This window comes from Mobula birostris, chromosome 5 (assembly GCF_030028105.1).
Source record: "Mobula birostris isolate sMobBir1 chromosome 5, sMobBir1.hap1, whole genome shotgun sequence".
NCBI classification, from domain to species: Eukaryota; Metazoa; Chordata; class Chondrichthyes; order Myliobatiformes; family Myliobatidae; genus Mobula; species Mobula birostris.
The window spans coordinates 86,896,918-86,915,654 of NC_092374.1; the positions used below are offsets into that span (position 1 = coordinate 86,896,918).

Genomic DNA, 18,737 nt, shown 5'->3' on the forward strand with positions numbered 1-18,737 from the left:
TTCTACATTCCAAAGAATAAATTCCTAGCCTATTCAATCTTTCCTTATAACTCAGGTCCTCCAGATCTTTCAACATCCTTGTCAATTTTCCCTGTACCCTTTCAAACTTATTTACATCTTTCCTGTAGTTGGGTGACCAAAATTGCACACAATACTCTAAATTAGGCCTCACCAATTTCTTATACAACTTCAACACAACATCCCATCTCCTGTACTCAATACTTTTCATCTGTTAAATAGATTTTACAGAGCCATTTTATACCATTGCTTCTATGAGAAAATTCTGTAAGGACAAACACTTGCAAATCAAATCCCACCAAACTTCAGTGCATGAATCCTAGCCAGAAATATCAGCCAGAGAGGCATCAAAGAGCCACAAAACAGACTCTGGACCACCAGGTCCATGCCACTCATCAAATATTGAGGCCTCTGTCGATTTGGGTTGACCACAGATGTTGTGTCCTAGCTGTCTAGATACAAAGGCCAGAGCAGTACAATATGGAGAGCAAGCTGTCGCCCATGTAGCAAGCTCTGTTTCTCTATGCATCTGGCAAACCCAAAGGAATGTCAGGGACTGATACAGTTTGGCCACCAGCAGCATTGCAGGAGTTGAACTAAACGCAGGACTGCCTTTAGAACTCTGGCTCTGGATTTTTGCCTCAGTTTTTAATCCTGAAGCCTTCTCCATGATTGGCTATAGCCGCAAGGCAGCATAGGTTTGAGATCCGAGTTCTCTTTCTTCTAGATGAGCTGCCAAGCATGGCTAATGAGCTCCAACTGCCTGAGCAACTGATTTTAAGGCCTTCTTCAAATACCCATCTATATTCATCCCAATTGCCAACTCTTGGTTTACAGCCTTCTGTGCCTTGATGATTCTAGCGCTTGCCTGGGTAACTTTATAATACTGGGAGAGTACTTGCCTTCATTACCCCCTAAGTTGGTGTTGTTTTTAAACTCAAAACACTCTCTGGTGAAGAAGTTCATACTGTCATAGGGTTATGCAGCACACAAACAGCACCTTCAGCCCATCTCCATGCCAACCAGGAAGACTTCCTGAGGTAATCCCATTTGCTGGATTATTCCTACACTTCTCTAAACCCTTCCTATCAGTCAACCTGTCTAAATATCTTATAAACATTGTAATCGCACCTGCCTCTACTAGTTCCACTGACAGCTCATTCTATATACCCACCATTCTGAGAAACTTCCCTCTCAGGTCCCCTTTGAATCTTTCCACTCTCACCTAAAACCTGTGCCCACTTCCCCACACTGGGGGAAAAATACTGTGACAATCCATTTTATCTTATCAGCCTTTGTCCATTTGTGTGTCGACTTTAGTAAAATTCTATTGCACTTCTCTTTTCTCTGTAAATGCCTAAAAGAAAACGAATCTCATATTGGTAACATACGCATTCTGTATTTTGACCACAATTTTCTTTGAACTTTAATATGAACCTCATAATTTTGTAAGCCTCCATAAGGTCATCCTTCAGTCTTCTCAGCTCCAAAAAATAGTCCCAGACTACCCAGTCTCTCAGACCTTCTAGTCCCTGAAACAACCTTGTGAATCTTTCTGCACCCTTCCCAGCTTAATCCCATCCTCCTTGTCGAAAGGCAGCCAGATTGTGCACAATATTCCAGGTACAGTCTTGCTTACGTCTTGTACGGCTGTAACATGAAATCCCAGCTCTTGTGCTCAAGGACAGGGTGCAACTAGTGGCTTATATTCATCATGTTGAGTTGAGGCTTTATAAGGCACTGGTGAGGCCTTACTTGGAGCATTACGAGCAGTTTTCGGCCCCTTATTTAAGAAAGGATGTGCTGATATTGAAGAGGGTTCAAAGGAGGTTCACAAAAATTATTCCAGGAATTAAAGGGTTACCATATGAGGAGCGTTTGATGGCTCTGGGTCTGTACTCTCTCGAATTCAGAAGAATGGGGGGAGGGGTTTAAGTGAAACCTATCGAATGTTGAAAGGCCTCGATAGAGTGGACGTGGAGAGGACATTTCCTATGGTGGGGCAGACAAAGACCAGAGAACGCAGCCTCATAATAGAAGGATGTCCTTTTAGAACAGAGATGAGTGAGAATTTCTTTAGCCAGAGAGTGGTCAATCTGTGGAATTCATTGCCACAGGCAACTGTGGAGCCAAATCTTTATGTATATTTAAGGCAGAGGTTAATAGATTCTTCAGTAGTCAGGGCATGAAGGGATATAGGAAGATGGCAGGGGATTGGGCTGTGAGGGAAAATGGATCTGCCATAATGAAATGGTGGAGCAGACACGATGGGCCAAGTAGCCTAATTCTGTTCCCATATCTTATGGTCTTATGTTCAGTAACGACAGCACATTCTACTGAAAAGAGATGTTCCAAGATTTATCTCATGAATGTTAAGCAGGACACACTACAAAGATGGGAACTGGAAGGACAGGAGATCAAAATACTATCCATGGAGGAAGGGTGTAGAGGTTTAGGGAGTGGGTTCTGGAGTTTGGAGCCTGGGGGAAGATGAGGGCATGGCCCAGGCACAAAAGGGTTTGAAACTCTGGGACAGTCTGAGAGAGTGGCCAAGCGGCAGGATCTAATGGGTGGCAAGGGAACAGGGTGTTTTTTGGCAAGGAGTGGAAGCAATGGTTCCAACCTTCAATGTCATTTTCAAGTTTACCAAATTCAACTCCAATGCCATATTCAAGTTTGCTGATGACAGCACTGTTGGGGGCCAATTCAAAGGTGGTGATGAATCAGCATACAGGAGGGAGATTGAAAATTTGGCTGAGTGGTGTCATAACAGCAACCTCTCACTCAATGTCAGCTAGACTAAGGAACTGATTGTAGACTTCAGGAGAGGGAAACCAGAGGTCCATGAGGTAGTCTTCATTGTAGGATCAGAGGAGGAGGGAGTTAGTGACTTTAAATTCCTGGGTGTTACTATTTCAGAGGATCTGTCGTGGACCTAGCACATAAGTGCAATTCCGAGGAAAGCACGGCAGCGTCTCTACTTCCTTAGGAGTTTGCGCAGATTCAGCATGATAGCTAAAACTTCGACAAACTTCTATAGATGTGCAGTGGACAGCATATTGACTGGCTGCATCACGGCCTGGTATGCAAACATCAATGTCTTTGAATGGAAGCTCCTACAAAAGACAGTGGATTCAGTCCAGTACATCACAAGTAAAGCCCTCCCAACCATTGAGCGCATCTATAAGGGACACAATAGTAGTAAAGCAGCGTCCATCATCAGAGAACCCCACCACACAGGACATGCTCTTTTCTCACAGATGCCTACAGGTAGAAGGTATAGGAGCCTCAGGATTCGCACCAGCAGGTTCAAGAACAGTTACTACATCAAGCTCTTGAATAAAAGGGGATAACTACACTCACTTGCCCATCCATTGAGATGTTCCCACAACCAATGATCTCACTTTAAGGACTCTTTAACTCATTCTCTCGTTGTTCTTGTTATTTATTTATATTTGCATTTGCACAGTCTGTTGTCTTTTGCACTCTGGTTGATCTTTCATTGATCCTGTTGTAGTTACTATTCTATAGATTTGTTGATTATACCTGCAGGAAAATGAACCTCAGGGTTGTATGTGGTGACATATAGGTACTTAGATAATAAAATTTAATTTGAGCAATTCTCCCCCTTCCCATTCTATAATGGGATGCCAGAAGGATAGCATATCAGTACCTCAGGAGAATAGCAGCCACAATTCAGTCTATGAAGTACAGTAAGTGTCAGAACAAACATGAAATATAGTAATTCAACAGGAAATGTGTACCTGCTCTGCAGAGATAAGCAGAATTTCGTGCCGAGACTTCTCAATACCCTCCTTCGTCCCTGTGATCTTGATTTGGTTGCTGGGGTCATCCGGCCGAGGGATGTTGATTTTGGTGGCTGTCTTCAGTTCTAGCTCCTGCAGCTTTTCGCCGTTCTTGCCGATGACAAACCGATGGTGTTCTTTTGGTATGATAACAGTAGCTGAAGCCTGAAGAGGTACAAGAGAGCAGTGATGCAGTGAGCAGCGGCTCAATCCTCTCGTCAGAAGACTGTGCTGGTGCAGAAACATTATTTCACTTGCTTTCCACTTAGACATTGGTACTGAAAAGATGGCAATTCTATTGGGAAAGCCATCCATCAGCTACAGATACATTGCCTGGACTACAACGCACAGCTCATATCACCCTCATTTAAGGAAATGAATTTCACGGTAGAGTGTTGTGACATATAAGCACTTTGATAATGCTGAACAACAAAGGAATTGCTTCCTGAATACTTTTAGGAGTATCAAATGGAGTTGGGGCCGCTGAACGTGAAATTTCCATATCATACACCATTTTTTTGTAATTCCCTATATTTCTTATTTCAATTCAAAATTCAAGTCAATTAAAATGGTGCCCAATGTAAACTGAAAAGTGCAGGCACGCTTAGGCAGGATAGTTTCTAGAAAGGCTATAAAAGGCTATATTATGCACACACTGTTTATGCATTGCGTTTACATGTATATCGGTTTGCGAACACATTGATGCAGGTGCTCTAAGTGCATAGTATATTGTGTGTACTCATTACAATTAAGTTTTTTCAGAACTATTTGTAATATCAAAATGTCTCAACAATGGTGCAATAGCCAGGATACTTTCTGTTATATTTGTGGCGAGTATGTGCTTAAATGTCAAAGACAGAGCAGGACTCCTCTCATTTAAAACACCTATGTGCTCTACTTTGGGAGTAAAATTGGCGACCAAGACAAAGCCTAGGCTCCTTAAATTTGTTGCATGCCCATTTAGACTTCTTCCCTGCAAATCTTGGCACTGTCAGTGACAAGCATGGCGAACGCTTTCACCAGGACACGGAGAAACAGTACCAGGGCAACTGGAATCCAGCAATACTGACGATTATTGTTGGACACTTAAGCAAGAAGCCTCAGACACTGAGTACAAAAGAAAATTATCAACAAAACATTTTTAGCTTAGTTGGACTACTGCAAAGCGTCAGCATTGCTATGCAATTAAATGCATTGTATTCAATGAAAGTTAATTTCCTGTTTCTCTAAATTGCGATGTGATACAAGTTGTCTGATATTATATATGGTCAAGCAGTCTCTCATAACCAAAAAAAAATCTGAGGGAGTAACATTTTCCAAAAAAATTTGTGGTCCAGACCAATAAATTTACTTTGACTTTTGAAATCTCTTCCCTTCCAGCTGTTCACAATCGCTCTGAGTGATTAGGATGAGAGAAGTGAATTCTATCCTAGGTTTGTAAACATTACAGAGCCGGGTGGTGCTGTGAGCCATGAGGTGGATGCAGAGAAGCTCCAGAGTGGTTTATTTATTTATTTAGAGATCAGGCACAGAACAAGCCCTTCCAGCTCAATGAGCTCTGCCACCCAACGAATCACCTATTTAACCCTAGCCTAATCACAGGATGCCTCTCAAAGCCCACCCCTACGTTCTTGTCATGAGAAGTGGAACAGGGCTCTGGTGAAGCTGTATGGGTCAAACCCCTGTACAGCAGATACAATCGATTACAGAAACACTGATGAACTCCAACCACACCATCGGCTTTGGACAATGGAGATGTGAGGTCATCAACAGCCGATGCGCCACTGGGAGCTAAAGGCCCCAACAAGAAGAATTGCGGGACAATTTACAATGATCAATGACCAATTTAGAACTGTGGGAGGAAAACCAAGTCTTCATAGAGAGAATTTGCAAACCCTTTACAGAGAGTGCTGGAAATGTACTCTAACCTCTGACGCCCCAAGCTGTAATAGTGTCTCATTAACCACTAAGCTGTGGGCAGATGCAAAATACGGTGGATAGACGTGAGGCTTATCTACTTCAGCAATTTGCTTGATGACACTTTATCCGAAAGGTGTTAGATTGGGAAAAGAGGAGATGCCACGGAACTGGGATGTTGTTGTACACCAGTAAGTAAGTAAACTCCATGTTCAGCAGGCAGTTAAAAAGGCAGATGGGATGGTCCCCTTCATAGTAAGGAGATTTGAAGATAGGAGCAGAGGTTGCTGCAGTCATACAGGAGCTTGGTGAGACCACACCTTCAGAACTGTGTGCTGTTTTGGTTTCCTTATCCAAGGAAGCGTGTTCTTTAAAACAGAAGTTGACAAGTTCTTGATTAGTAAGGGTTATGGGGAGCAGGCAGGAGAATGGGGTTGAGAGGGATAATAAATCAGCCAACATGGAATGGTGGAGCAGACTCAACGGGCCGAACATCTTTCTGCTCCTATCACAAACGTGAGAAAATCTGCAAATACTGGAAATACAAAACAAAATGCTGGAGGGACTCAGCAGGCCAGACAGCATCTACTGAAAAGAGTAAACAGGTTATGTATTGGGCCGTCCTGACGAAGGGCGTCTTGTAGTCTTACGGAAGGATATATTAGTGTTGGAGGTGATCCTGAAAAGATTAATGAGGCCAAGTTCTGGAATGAGAGGGGACACAGAAGACCGCAATCTGGAGAAATTCAGCAGGTCAAGCAGTAACTGTGGGGCGGGGGGGGCGGGGGTGTGCACAGAATAGGCAGAGCTTGTTCGAAGCCCTGCAATTACTTCGTCCCCACAGTCACTGCTCACCTTGCTGAGTTTCTCTAGATCAAGGGCTGAGACCCTTCTTCAGGACGGCCCAAAACATAGACTGTTTACTCTTTTCCATAGATGCTGTCTGGCCTGCTGAGTCCCTCTGGCATTTTGTGTGGCATTGCTTTGGATTTCCAGCATTTACAGATTTCCTCACATTTGTGATAGGTCAAGGGTTCTTAACCTGAGGTATGTGGATAGATTCCAGGGGATCCATGAACTTGGATGGGAAGAAATACACATCTTTATTTTCACTAGCCTCTAACTGAAATTTAGAATTTTCTTCAATGATGAATGTAGATAACAAACCACAGTAGTATTAGCAGTACCTGTAACTTTGTCACCAACAGAAATCACAGATATTTTCATATCACATTGCAGTTGTTACAAATATCTCAAAATATTGTTTATTGCACAGTCATCACTTGTTAATGTGTTATAAAGAAGCACATATAGTACTATATCACAAACTTGTTTTAGTATTTTGAAAACTATTTCAATACAATCGGTTTCTCTTGTAACCTTGTGTATTTTATTTTCTATATTTAAGTACATTATTCTGAGAAGGGGTCCATAGGCTTCACTAGACTGCCAAAGGGGTCCATGGTTAACATAGGTTAAGACCCCTGCTCTAGACCATTTGCTGCTCTGGGATAAGGGGGCTGCCCTGTCACCAATGGCTACAGAAGTTTGATATGCATTGTTTGGAGTTTGGAAGAATTTTAATATCATTGGCATATGTTGTGAAATTTGTTAACTTTGCAGCAGCAGTACAATGCAATACATGATAAATATAGAAAAAATGTAAATTACGGTAAGCATATATGTATATTAGTTAAAACAAAATAAGTAGTGTAAAAAACAAAGTAATGAGGTAGCATTCATGGTTTTAATGTCCATTTAGAAATCACATGGCAGAAGGGAAGAAGCCGTTCCTGAATTGTTAAGTATGTGGTGTTAGGCTTCTGTACCTCCTTCCTGATGGTAGCAATGAGAACAGGGCATGTCCTAGGTGAAAGGGGTCCTTAATGATGGACACCACTTTCCTGAGGCACAGTTCCTTGAAGACATCTTGGACACTACTGATCACAACAAGGTAGTTGCTGCAATGGTTTCAATGGCAGGAGAGTCTCAAATGAGGGGACATATTTACAAGGTAAGGGGGTCATTGAAGCTTGATGGCTGACGGGTCTATGAAACTGAGAAACCGCTGGAGAAACCAGAGGCTCATTGTCTGAAAAATCCCTGGAGAACTGTTTTTGGGGTTGGAGGGCTGTCTGTGCGTGTGTGCGTGCGTGAGTGGGTGGGTGGAAAGGAAAGGGAGTTGTTTTGATGTTGTTGTTTGTTTATTGTTTACTTATTGAGCACAGCGCAGAATAGGCCCTTCCGACCCTTTGAGCCAAAGGCCAGTTATCCTACCAACTTGTCCGTCTTTGGACTGTGGGAGGAAATCGGAGCACCCGGAGGAAACCCACACAATCACAGGGAGAATGTACAAACTCTTTACAGACAGCGGTGGGAATTGAAGCCAGGTAACCTCTATAGTAGAGCGTTGTGTTCTGTGTTGTCATGCTGAGCATTGTGGGCATGCTGCACTGGTGCTGGAATGTGTGATGACACTTGTGGGCTGCCCCCAGCACATCTTTAAGTGTTGGCTGTTAGTGCAAAAGACACATTTCACCATAAGTTTCAATGTACATCTGGTAAATAAATGAATCTGAAACTAGGCATTTATAACTAAGGTACCAAGGAACAACTTTTCATGTATGTTGGTGAATTTCTTGAATTCCCTGTTCTATAAGGTTATAGGTTCCATTTGCTATCAGAGAATGTGTACAATATACAACCTGAAATTCTTACTCTCTGCACACATCCACGAAACAGAAGAAAACCTCAAAGAATATAAGACCATAAAACATAGAACAGAACTAGGCCATTTGGCTTGTCGAGTCTGCTGCGCCATTTTACCAGGGCTGATCCTTTTTTCCCCTCCTCATCCTCACTCCCTGGCCTTCTCCCTGTAACCTTTGATGCCATGTCCAATCAAGAATCGATCAATCTCCGCCTTAAGTATACCCAACGACCTGCCACAACAGCTGTCTGTGATAATAAGTTCCACAAATTCACCACCCTCTGGCTAAAGAAAGTTCTTGGCATCTCTGTTTTAAATGAACACTCCTCTATCCTGAGGCTGAGGATAGACTCCTCCACCATGGGAAACATCCTTTCCACATCTACTCTGTCTTGGCCTTTCAACATTCTAAAGGTTTCAATGAGATCACTCCCTCATCCTTCTAAACTCCAGCCAGTACAGACCTAGAGCTATCAAATGTTCCTCATATGATAACCTTTTCCTTCCTGGAATCATCCTTGTGAACCTCCTCTGAACCCTCTCCAATGTCAGCACATCCTTTCGTAGCTGAAGAGCCCAAAACTGCTCACAATATTCAAGATGAGGCCTCACCAGTGCCTAATAAAGCCCGAGCATCACATCTCTGCTCTTATATCCTACACCTCTTGAAATGGAAGCTAACATTGCATTCGCCTTCCTCACCACTGACACTGCCTGCAAATTAACCTTTAGGGTGTTCTGCACAAGGACTCCCAAGTCCCCCTGCATCCCAGATTTTGGGATTTTCTCCCTGTGTAGAAAATAGTCTGCTCGTTTATCTCTACTGCCAAAGCGCTTGATCATGTATTTTCTAACATTGCATTTCATTTGCCACTTTCTTGCCCATTCAACATTACCTGCCCCTCTATGAATGGATGATAGGAAAATGTCAGAACCCCAAAGCCCCCTCTCCACCCATCCCCCCCCATCTGCTTCAGCAAAAGCACCAGCATCGCCCCCAACCATTGGCCACCTTGCAAGGAACATCAAATCCCCAAAGAGGCTATGATCTAGAGTCCATCAAAAACCACTTTTCATTCCAACACTTCAACATGCCACAGGCTCTCTCTCTAACGAGGGAGGGAGGTATCATTCTTGCGGCAGAGAGAGGGAAGAACAAAAGCACATGTATCAATGTTAGATGACTGAAGGCATTTTAAAGGAGGGAGAATTCTTTTTCCAAAACGATGGGAAATTGAGGACCACAAGGAGTTGGCGGCTTGGGCACATCAGCTACAATCATATTGAATGTTGGGGAAGATTTGTGGGACTGTGAGCTCTTATATTTAGTTCTCTTTTATTCCTTTTACAGACAAGTGCATCCAGATGGGATTTAAATTCTAAATGTTTACAACATACGGTTGTATAAGTAGTCACAGAAAACCACAGCTCTTCAGACCATGCTGAACCATTAAACCTGCATAGCCCTATTGACCTGTACCAGGACCATAACCTTCTAGGACCATCCCTCCTATCTCTGTATCGATCCAAACTTCTCCTGAAATTTGAAATCAAAATCTTATCCACCACTTTGCGCTGGCAGCTCATTCCACACACTCAATACTCTCTGAATGAAGAAGTTACCCCTTGTGTTCCCCCTAAACTTCTTACCTTTCACCCTTAACACTCCAGTTGTAGTCTGACCCCTTGGTGGAAAAGATTACTTATAGATAAGACAGCAGTTGGTGTATTGTGTGTGGTTGTGGTTGCTCAGCTATAAGGATCTCATAAAGCTAGAAAGTGCAGAGAAGGTTCAGTGTATCTTGCCAGGATCAAACTAGGGTTATTTCCCAGGCGCCCCTCAGTAAGTGACTTTACAGAGGTACACAAAATCATGAATGTTTTCAGTCTTCTCCCCAGATAGGGGACTCCAAAACTAGAGGGCATAGAGTGACAGGAATCCAAGGGACAAGTTTTCCCACACAGAGGTGAGATTTCAGGCCGATCGGGCAATTTGGCATTTTGCTGTCTCCGAGAGTGTTTCATGAGGTTGCGGCCAAAGCGTGCGGCATGGAGGCCGGGAAGCCGGGAGACAGGGCGCCAGCCCATGATCGATTCCATCTCTCGCCGATTAAAGAACCAAGGAAGATTGAAATCATTGAAATGAGTGCGAAGAGCCAGCTCACTGCTCCTGAGGGAAGATCCTTGCGTTTTAGTGATCTCTCTCTCTCTCCCTCGATGCTGTTGGCAGATGGTGCTGCAGCAAGGTTTAATTGATGTGGATTGTACATTTACACTCTATTTCAGGTTTATGATGTGTTCTGGTCACTCCTTTTTGTTTCTTTTTGGACAATTTTTCAATCAGGGTGGCCTGCTGATAATGAACACTGAGCTGTAATGAATTGAAATATAATGTCTCTTGATTTTGTGTTCTATACTCTGCATTTCTGCTAATTTTTTTTGTTGCTGTTTGCGCTTGGGGTGGGGGGGGTTGATGATTGATGTTTATCTTTGAACGGGTTGGTTCTGTGGTTCTTTGTGACTGTCTGTGGGGAAGACAAATCTCAGGGTTGTATGCTGCATACATACTTCAATAATAAATGTACTGTGAGGATTCAGATTCATTTATTTATCACGTGTGCATCAAAACACACAGTGAAATGCATTGTTTGTGTTAACAACCAACACAACCTGAGGATACGCTGGGGCAGCCCACAAGTGTCGCCTCAAATTCTGGCACCAACGTAGCGTGCCCATAATGCTAATAATGCTAATATAATAAGTTCAAAGTAAACTTATTATCAAAGTGCATATATCTCACCATATCACTGAACAACACAGAACGCAAAAAAACTGAACACAAGCAACAAAGTAACAGCAATACAAGAGCTGTTCTTCCCTCCCACCCACTCACAGACACAGACTGTCCTCCAGCCCCAGAAGATATTTTATTTTACTGAAATACTCCAGCTCTTTCAGCCACACCACCCAGCAATCCCCCAATTTAATCCAAGCTTAAACACAGGACAATTTTCAATGACCAATTAACCTACCAAATGGTACGTCTTTGGGGGGAAAACTGGAGTCACACAGTCAGGGGGAGAATGGACAAAGTCCTTACAGGCTGCAGCGGGATTTGAACCTGTGTCTGCTGGTACTGTAAAGCGTTGTGCTAACCACTATGCTACCGCGCCGCCTGTTATGTCCAACCCAGGAATATGTGGAATGATCTGCCAGAGATAGAGGTGGGCACAAGTACAACATTTAAAAGACACTGGATGGGAAAGGTTCAGAGGGATATGGGCCGAATGCAGGCAAACCGGATAAGCTCAGGTAGGCACCTTGGTTGGCATGGATGTGTTGGGCTGAAGGGCCTGTTTCTGTGCTGTGTAACTCTATGACACTCTCAATTTTATTTATTGATGTACTTATTGTCATACAGTGCAGATTAGTCTCTTCTGCCGGCCTGGTGTTTCGTTATCTCCAGGTGCAGGCTGGAAGCAAGCCCTCCCTCTCTTATTTTTTTTCTGTTTTGTGGATGTCTGTGAAGAGTAAGAATTTCAGGTTGTATACTGCATACATTCCCTGATGTTAAATTGAACCACTGAACCATTAACCTACCAAATGGTAGGTCTTTAGACCGTGGGAGGAAACCGCAGCACCTGGAGGAAATCCAGTTGGTCACGGGGAGAACATACAAACTCAATACGGGCAGCAGCAGGAATTGCGCCTGGGTTGCCTGCGCTGTGCTAACCACTACACTACCGTGCTGCCCCAAATGTTGAATGTTGACACCAAGAGGATAAAAATTACTTCAGCAGAGACTTACGAAGGAGATTGTTTATTTATTTGTGCGTGAGTGATAACCCTGTGTAGAAAGCTGGGAGGGGAATCAGAATGGAATGACGGGCATGTGAAAAGCAGTCAGCCTAGCTGACAGACAAGGATTGATGTCAGCTTCATTTTAATGACTGACTGTTGCTGAAACCTATTTTTCTTCACTGGCTCAGGGAGCCATCTGCCTCATGTTCCAACCCACTGGCTTGCATTGCCAATAATCACAATTAATAATATCTTCTCTTGAGACGGTAATGGGAATTAATAGCAAGGATCAGTTGTCGGATAAGACACCCAAGTGATATTACTCTAGGAAACAAGAGAGTTAGTGAAGGGGATTAATGGTAGATCAGAGGTAGTGCAGTTTTTGGTCAATCTGAAACATGATACTGGAAATACTGCAACATACACAAAACACTGGAGGAACTTAGCAGGTCAGGCAGCATCTATAATCAGTTGATGTTTCGGGCCAAGACCCTTCTTCAGGACAGGAAAGGAAGGGGGAAGACGCCAGAATAAAAAGGCAGGGGGAGGGGAAGGAGGATAGCTAGAAGGTGATTGGTGAACCCAGGTGGGTGGGAAAGATAAAGGGCTAGAGAGGAAGGAATCTGGTAGGAGAGGTGAGTGGACCATAGGAGAAAGGGAAGGAGGAGGAGACTCGGAGGGAGGTGATAGGCAGGTGAGAAGAGGTAAGAGGTCCGAGTGGGGAATAGAAGAAGAGGGTTGGAGGAGGGTTTTTTTTTAACCGGAAGGAGAAATTGATATTCCTGCCATCAGGTTGGAGGCTACCCAGACGGAATATAAGATGTTGCTCCTCAATCCTGGGGGTGGCCTCATCTTGGCACAAGAAGAGGCCATGGACCGGCAGACTTTGTGGCGGTCCAGCGAAGCAGTCCCCCATTGTAGAGGATGCCACATCGGGAGCACTGGACACAATAGACAGCCCTAGCAGATTTTCAGGTGAAGTGTTGCCTCACTTGGAAGGACTGTTTGGGGCCCCTCAACAGAGGTGAGGGAAGAGGTGGGCAGGCGGTGTAGCACTTTGGCTGCTTGCAGGGATATGTGCCTGGAGAAAAATTAGTGTGGAGGGACGAACGGACAAGGAATCATGGAGGGAACGATCCCTGCGAAAATAGACGGGGTGAGGAGGTAAAGAGAATGGGTAAGAAAGTAGCAAATGAAATACAATGTTGGAAAGTGCATGGTCATGCACTTTGGCAGTAGAAATAAATATGCAGACTATTTTCTAAATGGGGAGAAAATCCAAAACTCTGAGATGCAAAGGGACTTGGGAGTCCTTGTGCAGAACACCCTAAAGGTTAACTTGAAGGTTGAGTCAGTGGTGAGGAAGGCAAATGCAATGTTAGCATTCTTTCAAGAATTCTAGAATACAAGAGCAGGAATGTGATGCTGAGGCTTTATGAGGCACTGGTGAGGCCTCACCTTGAGTACTGTGAACAGTTTTAGGCTCCTCATCTCAGAAAAGATGTGCTGGCATCAGAAAGGATTCAGAGGAGGTTCACAAGACTTATTCTGGGAATGAAAGGGTTATTATGCGAGGAATGTTTGATAGCTCTGGGCCTGTACTTGCTGGAATTTAGAAGGATAAAGGGGGGATCTCATTGAAACATTTCAAATGTTGAAAGGCCTAGACAGAGTAGATGTGGAAAGGATGTTTCCCATCGTGGGAGAGTCTAGAATGAGCACACAACTTCAGGTTAGAGGGGCATCCATTTAAAACAGAGATGCTGAGAAATTTCTTTAGCCAGAAAGTGCTGAACTTGTGAAATTTGTTACCACAGACATCTGTGGAGGCCAGGTCGCTGGGTGCATTTAAGGTGGAGATTGATAGGTTCTTGATTGGACACAGCATCAAAAGTTACAGGGAGAAGGCCAGGGAGCGAGGCTAAAGAGGGGGAAAAAAGGATCAGCCATGATCGAATGACAGAGCAGATTCAAAGGGCCAAATGGCCTAATTCTGGTAAAAAGAAAAAAAAAATGCAGACTGCTATGTTTGGTGGAAAAAGGGCACTGCACACCAACACAAAAACCTCATCCCAACTGTGAAGCATGATGAAGGAGCATCATGGTTTGGGACTGCTTTGCTGCCTCAGGGTTTGGACAGCTTGCAATCGTTGAGAGAACAATGAATTAAAAACTGTATCAAGACACTTTACAGAAGAATGTCAGGGCAGCAGTCTGTCACCTGAAGCTTAATTGAAGTTGGATGATGCACCAAGATAATAATCTGAAACTCAAGAGTAAAACAAGAACAGAATGGTTTAAAAAGAAGAAAACTTGTGTTCTTGAATGGACAAGTCAGAGTCCAGACCTTAACTCTATTGAGATGCTGTGGCATGATCTGAAGAGGGCTGTTCATGCAAGGTATCCCAGAAATACTGATGAACTGAAACAGTTTTATATGGGTTGATAGCCTTGACTATGGACTTAAAATCAACCCTAAGAAAACAAAATAGATGGTGGTAAGCAAAACAAACACTGAAGACTCATTCATGATGGTATCATTACAAGTGAATGGACGAGACATTGAACAGGTGCAAATATTTGAATATCTTGGCAGCTATCTGACAGATGACAGGCAATGTGAAGTTGAGATTAGAAGGAGAATAGGTATGGCTAAGACCCAGTTCATGAAGCTAAAAGATCTACTGTGCAATCGGAATGTAGATATCCAAAGTAGAATCCGCTTCCTCAAGTGTTACGTATGGTCAGTGCTGAGGTACAGATCAGAAACATGGACCCTGAAGAAGGATGACATGAAACAAATTAACGCTTTTGAAATGTGGTACTATCAACGAATGTTGAAGATTAGCTGGGTAGAGGAAGTTTCAAATGAGAGGGTTTTGTCCGAAGTTGATAGACCACGGACATTGCTGGAGAAGATAATGAAGTTAGAAGTTGCTTATTGTGGACACGTTACGCGGAGAGATAACATCTTGTCGGACTTGCTATATGGAAATGGGGAGGGGAAGAAAGGAAGGAAGAGGAAGGCAAAGAACAATGTGGCTGAATAACATCAAGGATTGGACCAAGCTGGACAAGACTAGGGATGTTGTGGACAAGTGCTGGGACAGAGTGGCGTGGAGGGAAATCGTCTGCCAACTGGAAATTCCAGATGCGACCTAACGACGAATGGTCAAAATTCCTCCTTGCCGTTGTGCAAGTCTGATCAGTAACTACAGGAAGTGTTTGGTGGAGATTATCACTGCTAAAGGATGTTCTATCAGTTATTAAATACAAGGGTTCACATACTTTTTCCAGCCTGGACTGTGAATGGTCAAACAATGTATTCAATAAAGACATGAAAGGTACAAATGTCTGTGTGTTATTAGTTTAGGTAGATTGTGCTGGTCTATTATTGTGACTTAGCTGAAGATCAGACCACATCTTATGAGCAATTAATGCAGAAAACCAGGTAATTGCAAAGGGTTTATCTTGCGACTGTACTCTTCACAGGCATCCATGAAACCCCAAAGAATGTATGCCAGGAAAATGTGAGAACTGTGAGAAATGTTAGATCCCCTTTCCATCCCACACCCAAGGAGCAACAAAAAATCAACCCTCCCACCTCCCCTACCTGCCTCAGCAAAAGTATCAGCCATCAATACCTGGCATACAAGCAACAGTAATGCCCCCAAAGGGCGATGATCTGGAGTCCATGAAAAACTGATGTTCATCTGATGGTTTGATATGCCACAAGCTCTCTCTCTAACAAGGGAGAGAGAGGTATCACAGCAAGAGGGGAAGCCACAGCTCGGTATTTCAATGTTACAGTCTGTGATGTTGCTTTTATTTCGATTTCCCTAACTCGAGAATAGGCAGCTAACTCTCTCTTACCATCGAGAGACAAGTCGCTCGAGTCTGGAGGCCCCTGATAGCTGCACCCACTGTCTCTAGGAATTGTAGGAAAGGTATGTTTGACTCCAGCTAAATGTCTTTTGTATCCTGAGGCTGCATCCAGCATCAAAAAATCACAACCATCCCAGTCATGCCATCTTCTGTGGTTACCATCAGTCAGGAGGTATAGAAGCCCAAAGTCCTACATCACCAGCTTCGAGAACTGCTACATCATTTCAACCATTTGGTTCTTGAACCAACGGGCACAACCCTGATCATCCAGTAGAGTAATACTATAGCCATTTTGAACACTTTGGACTAGAATGGATTTTGGGGTTTTTGTTCTAATTGTCTAGAGGAAACACCTCACTGGACCATTGTTACACCACCAACAAGAATGCCTACCGTGTTATTCCACGCCCTCACTTCGGGCTGTACTTCTGCTCTCTGAGTATAGGCAGAGACTGAAGACTGCAGCACCAGTAGTGAGGACCAAGAAGGTATGGACAAGGGAAGCAAAGGAGCGCCTACAGGACTGCTTTGAATTGGTGGACTGGACTGTTTTCAGGGATTCATCTTCGAATCTGAATGAATATGCTGCAGTTGTTACCAACTTCATTAAAACCTGTGTGGATAAGTGTGTGCCTACAATGGGGTGTATGGGGTGTCAGGGAGGGGTAACACCTCTGGTGGGGGAACATGTCGCGTCCTTTTCAAGGTGGGTAGTCCACCTTTGGTCCCCACCTGGCACTCAGCTCTCACCTGTGGCTCTCCGTAGCTGTTTGCATGCGACAGCAGCCACACCCTGGGCAACGGCTTCAACAGGCCGGCTAAACCAGGTGAGGATAGCCAACGGGTCTCAAACCCTCGTTGAGATAGCGAGTTGTCTATCCCAGCACGTGAAGACAGACTCTGGCGGATTGAGCGGACGAGACCAATGGAAGGTCCAACGGTCAAGAAGGCGATCGCTGCAAGCATTGTGGAATGTGTACAGCAGGCCAAGACACAGAAGATGTCCTGGTCATCCACTGCGCTTAGTCCTATCTCTAGCCGTCTCAACTCTGTCTTGCTACTGGATCCAGATGGGAACTGGGAGAGCGAGAGTGAGGCTGACGCTGCGCAACTCTCCCTCACTTAAATCCAAATCACGCGCTTGTCTCGACACCATCATAACGGTGTCGAGGTCCTCATCGACGACGACGATGGATGAACACACACACAAAGACTTACTGCACCATCTCCAAACCAAAAGCCGTGAATGAACCAGGGGATAGTCGCCTGCTGAAGGCTAGATGGGTGGCATTCAAGTCTGACGACCCAGGCCTGTACAAGAAAACTCTGTATGATTTGCAGAGGGCTATTTCAAGGGCGAAAAAGCAATTTCAAACAAGGTTGGAGGCAACATCAGATGTATGACAATTCTGGCAGGGTTGCAAGACATTACTTCCTACAAAGCGAAACCCAATAGCATGAATGGCAATGATGCTTCACTACCAGATGAACTCAACACCTTCTATGCCCGCTTTGAAAGGGAGAATATAACTACAGTTGTGAAGATCCCTGCTGGACCTGATGACCCTGTGATCTCTGTCTCACAGGCCGATGTTAGGCTGTCTTTAAAGAGGGTGAACCCTTGCAAGGCGGAAGGTCCCAATAGAGTACCTGGTAAGGCTCTGAAAACCTGTGCCAACCAACTGGCGGGAGTATTCAAGGACATTTTCAACCTCTTCCCACTTGCTTCAAAAAGGCAACAATTATACCAGCGCCTAAGAAGAATAATGTGAGCTGCCTTAATGACTATCACCTAGTGGCAGTCACATTGGAGGGCGGAGCTTAGTCAAGATGGCACCAAATGGCCACTCCTTTGCTTGCATCTTCAGAAGCACATGTCTCTCCATCATTAATATCTCTATTTTTCCCTTTCAGGGTTCTTTTGAAGACCCTGACCTGGAGTTACATGCTCTTTGCAGGAATGGGACCCGCTCTTGGGGTGTCACGACTGGCCATTATCCGACATGGCAAGAGCGTGGCCTAAGAGTTCGGCTCGCCTGTGGAGCCTAGGACCGCGGGGCTTTGGAGACAGACGGATTGAAAGTCGGTGTCCTGGACCAGTGGGTCATGGGAGCTGGAAGATCTTTGGCTGTATGCCCAGAGACGTGAGATCTTTGGGCACAGAGCTCAGAAAAAGGACTTTTAACAACGTAAATCAGCAGGTTGTTCGTTATGTCTCCCCTATCGCTATGAAATGGAAACATCTCTTTCTTCCTTATTACAGAGAGAGAAAACCTGTGGTACGTCGAATACCAAGTGATCGCATAGTCTTTGGAGTACTACAACTCTGTGTCTTTGTTGTTGCTTTTGCTGCATGCTTGAGTGCTCGGTGGCGGGTGCCGATGCGTTTTTTTGCTAGTGGGGGGAGGGGGAATTGTTGCTTGCTACCACCTACGTGCAGGAGGGAGGGCAGCTGGGGAGGACTTTGGGGTTCTAACATTTAACTGTTAATCATTCTTTGGGGGCATTCCTCTGTTCTCATGGATGGTTGTGAAGAAAAAGCATTTCAGGATGCATATTGTATACATTTCTCTGACATTAAATGTACCTTTGAAACATCT

At 44.2% G+C, this 18,737-nt stretch overlaps 1 protein-coding gene across 5 annotated transcripts in view; it reads right to left on the reverse strand.

Moving 5' to 3' along the window:
* The window catches only part of LOC140197842 (vigilin-like), a 269,622-nt gene that overhangs the window by 103,123 nt on the left and 147,762 nt on the right, over positions 1-18,737 (reverse strand). For all 5 annotated transcript variants that reach the window (XM_072258336.1, XM_072258334.1, XM_072258337.1 and 2 more), the window contains one exon: positions 3,783-3,989. In XM_072258336.1, the coding sequence (XP_072114437.1) occupies positions 3,783-3,989 (207 nt within the window). The remainder of the gene's footprint in view (positions 1-3,782; positions 3,990-18,737) is intronic.